Genomic DNA, 13561 nt, shown 5'->3' with positions numbered 1-13561 from the left:
TTCTTTATTCAATTCGGTGTCTGGTTTCTAGTATTATTAAAAGAGAGGAAACTGTAATTGCGAAATACAGCTGAGTTATCCCCTCAATAATATATGAAACATGATTAATTTTCTCAACTTTCTAGTGTAATTACTCTCACAGCAAGAATACCTATGTCATAACTCTTTATTATCCTCCTGCTGCATCAACACTGAAATGCAATACCTTTTTTTTCAAATAATAATTCAAATAAAATCAAGCAATATCATATTTATAAAAGATTCATTTTCATTCATATTCCCCCATGTAATTACACTGATATTATGACTTCCGCGATGAACGTAAGAAAGGCTAATCATTGCCTGGGAATGCCCACCTACAGTAAATATTGAGTTATTGGCTGGCACTTCCTCACAAGGCAGTAGTGCTCGCTCCCCGTGCACCTCCTGGGACGTCGTCAGCGTCTCCGCGGCGTAAGAGGCGGTCTCGGAACTCCTCGAAGTGGGCGGAGGTTGACATGGGTTTTATGAGCTTTATGTAGAGGAGGGAAGGGACCAGGCTGTTTTTATTGGAAGTGCACCAAATGAAACAAATCTTTTTAAAGTGGTTTTAACAAAATCCTTGCTGGCAGGCAGTGTGGGTGACAAACTTAACCTCGGAAAACAATTGGGATTTGGGTTTCTCTGAAAGCTCCCAAAGCAGTCGATGTATGAATCAGCACCTTGGACAGCGATGATGCAGTGACTTTGAAATGTTCAGAATCATTTGGGTTGATTTACTTGGATGTGAATGGTTTGTCTCTTTTCATCTTGTTGGTATTTACTCACCAACTGTAGAAATATGAGCGTACTGGTACTGGGTCCTGTCCAAAAACATGTAGAAAACTGTGTATTGGTTCAGGATATCGGTCAACAGACTAAACTAAGACTATTTACTGGCCACTGTTGAGACTGAAAGTGCCATATTTGTTTTTCCGTTTATAAAATGCAGTTGCAGACTCACCGATTAAAGACGTGTTTACGAGGGTAGAACCGCTCGTATCGCATGTATCGTAATGTTTATGTAAATTCTGTTCATATTTTGGTGAAAGTACATGGCGTGTTACTTTATAAAACAAAATGAATCTCAGACGACTCCCTGTTTTTGTGCTCGTGCTCGAGTCACAGCGTCTGTCCAATCACAGGACAGCTTTGTATTTTGGGCAGAAGCCAAAGGTCAAGCGCCCAAACGAACCAAAACAAACATGGGGATGAAGATGGATTTACTTTGGCTTTTTTTTTTAGCAGAAATACAGACTATTTGTTTTGGAAAGGTGTGCAGAGGGAAGCGCTTGGTGAAATTATGGATGAGAAAGATGTCTGTGCTTTTCTCTTCACTGGATTTAGCAAAAGTTTTAATTTTGTGCTTCCTCTGCTTCCCTCAATCAGCTTAAAGTTTTCGCCTGAACGTTCTGCCTTTTCCCATTCACTTTTAATACGACCCGTCCCAGATCGATCATGTGTAGAACCTTATTCAGAGTTACAGTGTCAGAGCATGTGCTAATCTGTGGAAATGGACGTTAAAGTAATTTACAACAACCACAAATATGAATTTAGACCATTGCATACGTCCAGGACATGCTCAACCTGCTTAAAAGTAAAAACTGTACGTAAACAGCATCAGTATGTTGGTATGTTGGTGTGTTTGGTTTGAAAGTAAATGTGTTGGAGATTTTTGCATTTTTTTGTTTGTATTTCTTAAGTCGGGAACTGGTGGCATTACTTTCTCTCGTGCAATTTCTAGTGCCCAGAGTAGGTCTTATTTTCAGGATAAATGTGGACTTAATTGGTAAATGATCTTGTATATCATTTGTGTTTGTGGTGGATTTGGTGAACCGCAGAGATTGTATTTGCTCAGTATAAAGGCCGAATAATGACATATTACAGAAAACGCCGTCATAAGGCTGTGACTGCAGATGATGCTCAGCAGCTCTGCGAGTCATCGGTTCCCAGCCATCTCATAAAGGCCACATGAGTCTCTCAGTAAAGTGATCTTGTTTTTACGGGAAATATTTAGTCGAAACTCCCACAAGGGCACTGGCTTTGAAGGAGAGAACTGTCTAAATACACTGTTACTTTTCATTGGCTGTAAATAAAGAACAATCCTCAGGTGCAAGTCTGAACACTGTTATTGACATATTGACTTATTTGACTATTCAAATGTAGGAATGTGCTGCTTTGCATAAACTAAAGTGTAAACATTTATGACACTTTCAGGACTAGGACTGTCACAAGATCCAGTGTTTGGTCATGATGTCAATAATTGAGAATTATCGTAAAGCCGTGCTGTGTCATGAACACAAACAGTAGTAAAATCCTTAATTCACTTTGCTCACATTGTCTACTATTGCTGCTTTACTACCAGCTTTATAAAATAAAACATTTGAAGAATAAAGTGAAGTTAATATAATAAACTGAAAGAAAAAATGACATGTACAGATAGGTTTATATTACTTTTTTTTTTTTTTTGCGTCCAAACTTCTCAATATTTTTAATTTATTATAATTATATGAGTTCCTTTTAATATAAAGGACTTAAGGAGCAGTTGTGGCACATGCCCCACCCTTTCACTAAGTTTCATGAAAATAAGAACAGTATTTGCATTAATGCTCAAAGACAAAATCCCTGGATTTAGACTCAATTTAAAGGCTTATGTATGCAAAATGCCAATTTACCCAGGACAAATTAAAATAGGCACAAAATGTTTTAAAAATCTGTCAAGTTCATTCTTGCCTTGTTTGATTTTCTTTTAACCTTAACATTGTTTTGTTAATGCTGGTTCTCAGACCACAAACAACTGTTTAATCATCCTTTCATTTGAACACAGGAAGAACAATTAGCATCTTAAACCTGTTACATTATGCCTGGAATATCGTGTTTACACTTTCGGGCCAAGTGGAGTTATAGAGAGTCAAGCCGTGGCATGGCCCCTCCATTTGCATAACATTATGTTCTCTGCCAGGTAGTGAGGAATCTCAGAGGAATCCCACTGTTTCCATTCACAAACTTTGTGCATTTGAGAAGATACCAACAGCAACAGTGGAGACTTAATGCTGGTTTAAGTATTTCTGGGGACAAATTTATGGATGCGTCACATTTCCTATGTTTTCATAACAAGTCAGATTGCACTTAAATTTTGCTATATATGGTAAGAGGAGACACAGTGACACAGAGTCCTCAAATTGTTTAGATAGTTTCTCAGCAGGTCGTCTGGCCTGTGCTATGCTCGAAGTACAAGTCGCCTGCTTCAGTGGGCTATGTCAAACTGTAGTTATACTCAAACTATCACAAGTACTACCTCACTACCTCTGCAACTACTATTTTAAGTCGTGTAAACAAGGAGGACTTAACCAGGAAGTTCAAAGTAAATCAGCCAGCTCTAAAACAAGTCCAAAACAAGGTCTAAATCAGGACTGCAAGCTTCAGAGCAGTTCTTATCTCACCCTTATTTGAAGATGCAACTTTTCTGGTGGACAGTATGACATTAAACATATATTTTTTCATCGGACAAGCTGTAGGAATGCAGGAAAAGTATTTACATTTTTTTTGCAATAAACAAAACACCTGTATATTAAAGTAGTACATCTCCATGCAGACAGATGACAGACCCCGCACCAGAAAAGTTACACGTGCATCTTTAATTATATTCACATTTAAACTAGATCTACGTCTTGACCTGCATTAAAAGCGTCACCAGAAGAAGCCACTACAGCCCCCGGTTTGAGACGCACTCGCCCACTCCGATCTTACCTGGAGTGAGCGTTGGGGTGGTCTGGGTGTGGCGTGTTTTTTTATAAATTGTTAAATGAATTGTTAGTTGCTGCGGCATGTTAAGTGTAAATTCCCCTGCGGCTGTGTTTGAGCGTGTGAAGGGGGTTTAACTGGTCCTGTACGTAGCAATGTTCTTCCTATTCCATTTGATCTACGGCAGGATGAACTCGTGCCAGCCTTTTATACTTGTACATACTTGTTTGCAGATGTAACAGCATTTCCCGCTAAACAATGTGTGTCAACCAGATGGATAACAGCAAACCTTAAATGTGCAAACTATTTTGGTATGAGAGATGAAAACTATGCAACTATCTGATCTATTTTGAACGGTATAACGACGTATATTGATTTGTGGTTTGTACTAGTTGTTTTGCGCAAAAAATAGTATAATTTCAATTGGATATATATATAAAAAAGAACATTTTATCAGGAATATGTGGGAATTAAATTGTATTTCTCTATGTAGTAGCTTTATCATTAAAATATTACGTATTATTTTTATTTATTTAGTCCCCAAGAAGAATTGCCGCTTCTAAAATACCAGCTACTCAAATCATGTGCAGAATATGATCCAAAACAATAACAGATTGTGCACGGGCACCAGATGTTTCCTATCAGCTCATTACAAACATTAGGCGTATATTTCCAATTTGTCATGAGCGAGACATTAACAAACCTGTCATAAAATGTAAGCAGACAATCTCTTTATGCCCTATCGCTAATAAACACAGTGCAGCCCGGTGGAGAGGTGAGTCGCCTTTTCAAATGCCACGCTCTTTTTGCTTATTAAATTTATTACTACTGATTAATTTTACGACTTTTTATTACAGAATCACCGCTAACATAGCAGTTTTTATGAATCTACTGGACTCAGACTCTTCCACTTTGGTAAATGACCTATAAACGGCTGCACGCGCGCTGAGGTGTCCTGTCTTAACTAGCTCAAATACCTCTTTAAATGCCTTTATTTAAACTTGCGCCAGGAGTCGGCAAACAGCACTGAATAGACGAGGAATGAAAGTATTTGTCCAAACTCCGCGGCATACCTCGAACAAAAGCGAGAGATTACCTGAACATGTAGGCGGGCACTGGGAAGGCGCCCCGGGCAAAGGGTTTGTCAACTTATTTGTACTCGTGTATCACTTGCACGGTTAGCCGCTCTCGAGTCGCGGCGCAGAGATGTAAAAAAAAGACGCTTGGTCGCAGACATCACCATCCGCCATCAACATAATCTCCTGACAGAGTAATTGGACGAAGCTTTCATGGCTTTTTGAGTTTGTCTGCTCTCACTGGCCATCTGTTTTGGTAGCACCCTGCCCCCATTCACTCACTCGTCCTGTCTGTACGATAGATGTCATTCTAGGTCTCCTCAATATTTAAATACACTATAGGATGACAATATGCAGGCAATATTTAGCATCTCTTTGAAACTTTAAACTACAACTTCTGCTGATGAATAATTTGTTTTAAGGTGTGACGTTGGGCTGAACTGTTTTGCAAAAATATTACATTTTAGATCGCTGTTGTAATCGGGTTTGCAGTTCATGTTTTAATAGAGAACATTTGACTGAAAACTGAAATCTTTACTGCTGTTAACGTAAGAAACATATGTATCTCGGCACACGTTAACAAAAACTATTTAGAGAGGGAGATTATCAAAAATGTGTACATCCCCGAGCAGCCCGTTTACACCCAGCTACATCCTTACTTTATCAATCCCGCTACGTCATGTGAAGTTTTTGATCTAAGTGAACACGTGTGTGGTCCTAAGGGTTATGTGAAATGTGTTAACTCATTAGAGCGGACATTCACAGCACATGTGCACCTGACTGTATTCATAGTCAGGTGCACATGTGCAGAGTCCGCAGCGTCCACCATCTCACAGCGTCACACCGTGGAGGGCCAATTAGGGAGAAAATACCACTGGATCTATCCGAGTGGTTTAAAATGAGTGAGTGGGCTGCAGAAAAACAGCAAAGTACGTATGGTTAAAGTCAAATATTGTACGAAATCATCAAGTTTTTTTAAATTTTGGTATAATTTAAAACTGAAAAGACCAAAAAAAGCCTAAAAACCTTGAATCATAACATTGCATACCATTTTAATTTATTTTTGTTCATTCTTTCATGCATCGTCCGCTATTTCTTACGAGAAGTTGCATATGTAGGGTTAGTTAGCCTTTTATCTGCATGTAGTTTTTTACTCCAGATGCCCTTCCTGATGCAACTACAATGGATATGAGTTTTTGTGAACTTTTATAGCAGGATTTGCTTCAAGTTAAAGGTAAATATTTGTTAAATTTAGATTGAGGACTGCAGATTGACTGAGATTTTATCCAGGCTTGGGACTGTGACAAAGAGTACATTTGCTGATTGTTTTTGTTACCGAATAACTCCTTAATTTTCTCACATACTCACACACACACGTCTCTTCCGAACAGATGAATTTTGCGTGCGCTTATTCTACAAAACGCGACTTTCGGCTAATTGAATTGTTCCAGCAAACTGACACAAATTCAACTCTTTGAAAATTGTCTATTAAATTCTGACTCATCTCCCAACAGCATTTTTGTCCACTCCTTTGCCACTGTGCCACCTCCAAAAATTCTCACTATGAACTTTGTGTGACAGAGAGAGAGAAATGCAAACCGCTCAGCTCTGCTCTTGCCATGGCAACGGACGCGACAAGAAAAGCGATCCCGTACCTGTATATCTGTCTCCCTAATGGTCTGTGTGTTAGTGTAACAAGATCTGTAAAAACTCCCCTCAATGACATTGTAGCTCCCCCACTGTAACTGACCTGGGCTGGGGAGTCACAAGTAGGATTTAGGTAAGTACTTGGCTTCTCTGGTTCCTGTTCCCCTTTTCCTAATGAATTCAACCAGAAGAGGCCCCCTTTTTTCCATATGGCCATCGCTGAGTGAGTTTTCTGCCTGTGTAACAGATATGTCCACTCGTATGAACCACAAATGCTGTCATGTCCGCCCAGAACGAAGCGATGACCTCAGAATTATGTCCAGTCACGTAGTACAGATGGAGGATATAAACAAAAATGGATATATCTGTGTTTTTTGGAGCATCTCAATCCAACAAAACATGTGTTAAAACATAAATAAATTCAGATAAATGTGAAATATCTGTAATACTAACGACTAAAGACCAGAAATACTGCATGATAACATTATTTAGAATATATTTGTCATTCGTTTTGCATCCTCACGTGTTTTGATAACCTGCCTGCCTCTATTACAGCAGCAAATGTCGGACGCACTTGTCAAAATTGCAAATTAAAAGCCAAATAGTCACACTAGCCAACACCTGTCTTCCGAGAGAGCCCCCCCTACGGCCCATAGTTGCTCTTTATCCCACGTTTGAATAAGTGTAGGTTAAATATGAGGCCTGCTTAAGTTCTTTCCAACCAAATTCTGAGCTAAAAGAGTTGGTTTTGCTATTGTTTTATGGTATATGTGTTTTTAAGTGGATATTGTGAGTAAAAATGCTATGTAAGGACACCTACCAAAGCGTCCTGCATTCTAGCACCTTGCAGCTCAGTACTGCACCACTCAAACTACTCCTAACTCTCCTGTTCCCTCTGCTGGCAAAGGCACAAACTGCACGACTCTTACTTTTACCCAACTTTGTTTTTCTTGTGGAGCCTTTTCACTGGATTGACCCTGTTCATTTTCTTGTGTTTCTTTGTTTGGTCTGTACGAGGGGCCTCTCTGACATCTCCCGTGGATGAAATATCAATGCCAATGACTCACTCTCCAAGTTTGGTGCCAATCATTGTCGCAAATGCCAAACCTATTATCAACAAATCTCTATCTCAAATCTCTCACATAGCTGTTCTGGGCATCTGAACGCAGACGGTGAAAATGTTTTGGGTGGGTTCTTGTTTAGAAAAAGGCATTAGTTCCTGTGAGGATAAACTGCTTTCCCCTTAGGCTGAAGGAAACTAGCTTTTTAATTTACCTTTATAAATGACCTTGTAAACAACCAATTCGGCGATCCTGTCTACGCACATTTAATTTCTTCCTCAGCTGACTTAGAGTGAGAGAGGTTAGAGGGAGTGCAAGGGGGTGGAACTTCTTATAATACATGAGTGCTGCAATGGCAATGTTATGCCTGGCTGCGTGAATGAGTCCGTGGTGTTGCTAACTAGAGCTGTGAGATTAACAACAATCAGATTTAAAATAGCAATTTGGATGATCGCAATAAGTCTGCAACTAAATATCTGTTATTTAGTCTAAGTTTAAGTCTGTAACTGTAGAAATATGCATCAGATTCTTGAGTTTCGCATCAAAACATTACACAAATCTCATCGTCGTGGTCAGAAATGTCACAATTCGATACTACGGCCTTACAATAAATTGAGTTTACGTTGTTGTCAAATCGCAAAAACTGCAGTTATTGAGAATATCCTCTGCAAAAAAACAAAAATACTATGTTTTTATATAAAATCTCGTACCTGTAGTTTAAACTTCTACAAATCTGTCCTGAAATTCATGGTGTTTTTGTATTAGTTTACCAGTAAATATTTCATTCTTCTCTCAAATGTAAATGCTACTGGAGTTGTTTACATTGTGCACAGGCTTTCTTTTTAAACATAAATTGCATATCTATTGGCAGTGCTCAAATTCACACACATATACATACGTACATGCTTTTGCTAAATCCTTCAGCCCTCATTATCTGCTCTCATGAAACAAAATACTATCCGTTTTCTCCCGTTTTTCCTTGAGACTTGATAAAAGATTGTTGTGACAAGTACTCCTGTGTTTACTTCTACACAACATTTTGATAAAAGCCTGCTCGCGTTATATATTTATTTTATTCTGTTTGTGTTTAGATTTTTCTCTTTTTTTGTATTGAATAGCACAACAGGCAAGTTCATTATGCGTGTGACTCATCCGACTAGCCCACTCCCCCTCCCCATCTGCTGCTGTGCGCTGGAAAGGGAACCGCCATTGATCACTTCTCCCCTCACACATGCACGCACACACCCAGCCCCAGCGTCACTATCGATCCACATGTTTAATGTTTTTGTGGCTAATAGATGGCATTTCCTTTTGTGCCATTTTACATCTGTTCTCTACCGTTTGCTGACATTCGGATAAATCTCAAAGTGGGGGTATAATTTGGTCAACCTTTGGAGCAGTGTTACACTTGCCTGACTGCACTGTGTTTTCTCAATAGCATTTGCAATTGATACTGGTCGAGTCATGCCCAGTAAAGCTTTGAATCGGCTGAGTCAACAGAGAGGATGAAGGAAGAATTTAAATAACAAAATATTCATGCATAAGTTTGAATAATAAATGTACTCTTTTTATAGTCATTAGAAACTTACTGTTATAACCTACGAGTATCATAATTTGTTCAACTTTTATTGATCCTAGATTGAAACCTATTAACTTAAGTCCACAAACACTCACTGAACAATGATCACCGTCGGCCTTAGTCACGTCCTGGTTACAGTATTGTACTAATCTTTGATGAAGATGAAGTGGTGTAAATATGAATTAGCCTTGAAAACACCACAGACTTGTCTTGTGTTAGTAGTGCTTTTTTGTGCCGCAGTTGCAGGAGCAGGAGCGATTTTTGAGAGTTCGGAATCTATTCAAGATTATGATCCTTTTTTCATGTATTTGAGCAAAATGTGTTTTGTCCCAGTACAGATATGTTGATGTCTTGAAATCAAAATATGTCTGCTGTGTACTGTGTACATCTAGTTATAAAGTGTTTTCCTGTCCAAGAATCAGGAAGTGCACTGTAAGCATGCTAGATATTGTTAGCATCACAGTGACGGCAAACTTTAGCCTCTGAAGTTCTTAAAAACAAGTTTTGAAAAGTGCTTATAAACTCATCGTGATGTATAATTGGTATTCTCAGAATGCATAGGGTAAACGAGGGATAACTTTGAACCACCTTTTAAAATATTTGTTTGTTTTTCATAGTTTAAGATATAGCGCCTTTCAGAATATATTTTTTGCATAAACTGATACATTAAAGAGCATTGTACAAGTTAGAGTTTTGGTCCTAGTTTGCCACATCTGGTGTGAAGTGAAACTGCAGCGTTGAGCGTTCACTGTGAGCAGGACTGTACGAGCACGAACCAAATGACTCTCAAAGACACATCGTGGGTTTTCCTCTCCAGAAACAACTTGATCAACTTTGATTCTATTTTGATATAAGCAAGACGCATCATTTCATAACTAAGCCAACTGTGGGTCTCTTACTCAGCGTAGATCTGAGGCCGGTGTTTTGCAGAATCCATCTTCCAATCCTGCTATGATCGTCAAAAACCGCGCTTTGTTTAGTTATGGCAGCGTATCAGGAAGTCAGGTCCGATGAACCAAGGACATCACTTCCGCGGAGACAGCGTGGGATTTTTGAACGTGAATTTCTCTCAGATTGTGTGACTGTGTGAAACAGAAAAACTCATTCTGCGCATCAGGCATTTGCTTAAGTACAGGAGTGAAATATTGTCATTTTGAGCTTTTTAACTTGTGCAATCCACCATTTAAGTTTGTTTTTCTTCAACAAATCTGACACAAATCTGCCTAAAATTGAATAATGTGTTGCAGTTCATGATCATTTTGCAAATCTAGTCATCTGAGGAGTGTAAATGAGAGTTTTATTACAAAAAATTGAATCAGATGAAGCTGTGCCATTTAATGAATGCACATTTTTCATCAGCACAGGTTAATGTATAAATGTGAAACCATATTAAATCTTAAATAATGCTGCATAATAAGCCATATTATTACAAAATTATATGTCTATCTAGAGTTATTTTTAGTGACATGAGGCATCCTCCATTTCCATTACCCACAATCTGCACTCTGGATGTTAAATTAAAACCCATTGCAAAGAAAGCCTTGCTCTACAACCATTACGGCTCATCCCACATGCTATTACAGCCATCCAGACAGGCAGTTGTAGTAAATAGTCATCAGCCTTGTTCCCGTAGACCAGAGGTGTCCATTTGATTTGTATTGACGGTCACTTTATTTGTAATGACACTTTATGTATCAATTAGCTTCATTTTTCTAGCGTTTTATAGTTCTGTTTTGTCTGATGTTTATTTTATTTGATGACTTCAGTTTTCTTGGCATAACGTGTTTTGTTATAGTTACAGTAAGTCATTAAACTAACTTGACTGAAGGTAGTCGAGGGAATAGGACAGACTCCACACTCTGTCATGGAAGAACTTTGTAAAGTACTCCAATTATAAACAAGTTAATCTGGGTCATTTTAAACCTACCTTAAATTCATTAGATTATTTTTTATCATGTAGATGGCAGAGGTGAACCCTGCCCCACTCCTCTCACCTGTCCTTCAGTCTCACCTGGTCTTCTTCTGTCAAACCAAAGCTCAAACTCTGTCAAACAGCAGTAATGACGACGGCATCTAGTGGTGTTACGTGGGATTACAACAGTATACAATGCTCCACAGTATAACATTTAAACTTTTCTATCTCTTTTCTATTTCTATTGAAGTTGAATGTCCACCATGCAAGTAAAATAATTTAAATCTCCACAGAGACAAGAACCAAGTCCTCTACAATATGACAGATCACAGATAAAACGATGTGACTGGATGGTTCAAAAATGCAGAAGGAAATCCCTGGGAGTGGCTGAGAACCGCTTTATAGAGAGTTTTTTTTTTATTTTATTTAAATGTACTAATAACGTGTGATCTTGGCTTTTATATCCTGTGTTTTAACTTCAGGTACATTCTGACCACCGTCCTGTTATTGCCAGAGTAAATATTCTGTGGATGCAGTGTATAGGATCATGATAATTAATCTGAAATGTTTTGTCTTTTCCCATGTTTAGGTGGTCCTGGACATGACGTTTGGAGGCGGTGGTCATTCAAAGGCGATACTAAACTCTGCCCCTGATGTCACGGTCCTGGCATTAGACCGAGATCCCACAGCTATTCATTTGGCCGAGGACTTAGCCAAGGAATACCCGTAAGTGATGTATTGTGTGGTGATGCAAAACATCAACAGTAACACCAGTTAAAGCTTGTTATGAGCTGTCTAGACAAATGTTTATACAATGTCACTGCTAATGGTTTACCAAGATATTTCACTGTCACAGTTTAGAGCTCTGGAGCCTCGGAGCGGGGTCTGGCTCGTGGTCATTATTTCTTAAAACATACTGTAGGTGTGATGTAGTACTGCAGATGTCTATATTTCTCACTTCTTGCCGGAGCCCGATCAAATACTGCTTGCTAAGATACAGCCCCTGAGTTCCTTCGGCCAATCAAATCCATTCCTCCTCCTTAAGTTAAAGCTTTTCTCCCCCCACGCAAAGCTGGTGGGCCCGGCATGTCATTTGTCAGAGTAAGGGCCCACGCTGCAGAGAGAGGGAGATGCTGCCTCCCACGGAGGATCTATAAGACGTGGGGGGGCAGGAAGTGAGAGAAGCCCTGAGAAGTTTAGAAGTAACAAGGGAATAAATGGAGTCTGCAGTGAGCAGGGAGACACGAGGACACTGTGCGGGGGCGTGCGGGAGTGTGTGCGCGGGAGGATGAAAATGAGATGTTCCTAAGACCGTGGCGTGGGAAGGAATCCTTTTACGTAGATTCTGGGGAAACCTCTCTCGGGGGAATCTGCCAGAGCACTGTGCCTGTGAGCAGGGAATGACAATTAAGAGAGAGAGAGCGCCCGAACACTGTATTCTGTCAGGAGCAATATACCCTGCTGTAAACTCTTCCACACCTACTCGTGATGCAAGTTGAGAGAACCTGGAGAAATCTAGCAATTAACCAATATTATTGGAGCCTGAGTAAAAGACCCTGCCTTCCTACGCAGTGCATCTGCACCACGGGGTTGGAGGATTCTCTCTCCTCTGCACTCTGTGTCGTGAACAATGTCTAACCTCGACACAAACTGTTGTGTCGTTGGTGTGATTCTCACCCAGTGTTGAAAATCTTTTAAATGCATCACTTATAAAAGTTGGCCTGTCTCCTCTTCACCACATTCCCTTCTGACTTCTGTTTGATTGTGCTATTGTACAGAGCATCATTTCATTTCTGCCTGAGTTAGTGCATTTCAGCCTCTCAGCATTGTGCCTCTAATGAAAAATCTTTCACTTGGACATCACGACTTCTCTTTAGAAGCAGTGTGATATATTCTTAAAGGTCATGTGTAAGATGTAGACATGTGCAGTCTTTTGACACGTTCTTGAGAAGAAAAATACAGAATTATTAGTGTCAATGTCAAAGTGAATTCTTCACATCACCTTAATGACAGCTGTCGATCTGCTGCTGTACATCAATCCAATGAGTCATGATACTACCACTGATATAATAATCCCAAAATAAACAACACAAGAATACGTAATGCATAGTTGTCAGATGTCGTTACAGTAAAGTACTGTCATGGTGTTCACTCACTCAGGACAGTTAAATATAGTCAGTGTCTATTAATCCAATCTTATTTGACTTCAGTTTCCATATTTGGAAGCATGTCATGCATGTTTTTGGCAGGTGGCACATGTGAGACATTGCAGTCATGCTTCCTGTTCTTTTTATTAACACACCATTCAATATCCTCAAAGTAAATTTGAAAAAGAGAGAGGCTTGCTGAAAAAGTGTTCGTTCAGTGTTGTGGGCTCTATTCATTTTTTCTTGGCCGGACTGTAGATATTTTCATCACCGCTCCCCTGCTGAAAGCAATCAATCAGCATCTTGTCTTAGGCTTCAGTGACGCAGGTAAAGGAGCTGAGCAGGTCAACACAGGGGAATATTTCAGGCTTGATTTG

At 39.4% G+C, this 13561-nt stretch overlaps 1 protein-coding gene across 1 annotated transcript in view; it reads left to right on the top strand.

Annotated features, from left to right (window-relative positions):
* mettl15 (methyltransferase like 15) overlaps nucleotides 1-13561 on the top strand; it is a 39483-nt gene that overhangs the window by 12196 nt on the left and 13726 nt on the right. Inside the window, exon 3 of the mRNA XM_033986349.2 lies at nucleotides 11627-11763. Within this exon, the coding sequence (XP_033842240.2) occupies nucleotides 11627-11763 (137 nt within the window). The remainder of the gene's footprint in view (nucleotides 1-11626; nucleotides 11764-13561) is intronic.

This window comes from Periophthalmus magnuspinnatus, chromosome 3 (genome assembly GCF_009829125.3).
Source record: "Periophthalmus magnuspinnatus isolate fPerMag1 chromosome 3, fPerMag1.2.pri, whole genome shotgun sequence".
NCBI classification, from domain to species: domain Eukaryota; kingdom Metazoa; phylum Chordata; class Actinopteri; order Gobiiformes; family Gobiidae; genus Periophthalmus; species Periophthalmus magnuspinnatus.
Note: the sequence above shows the minus strand (reverse complement) of the source record. Positions and strands in the feature narration are given on the sequence as shown.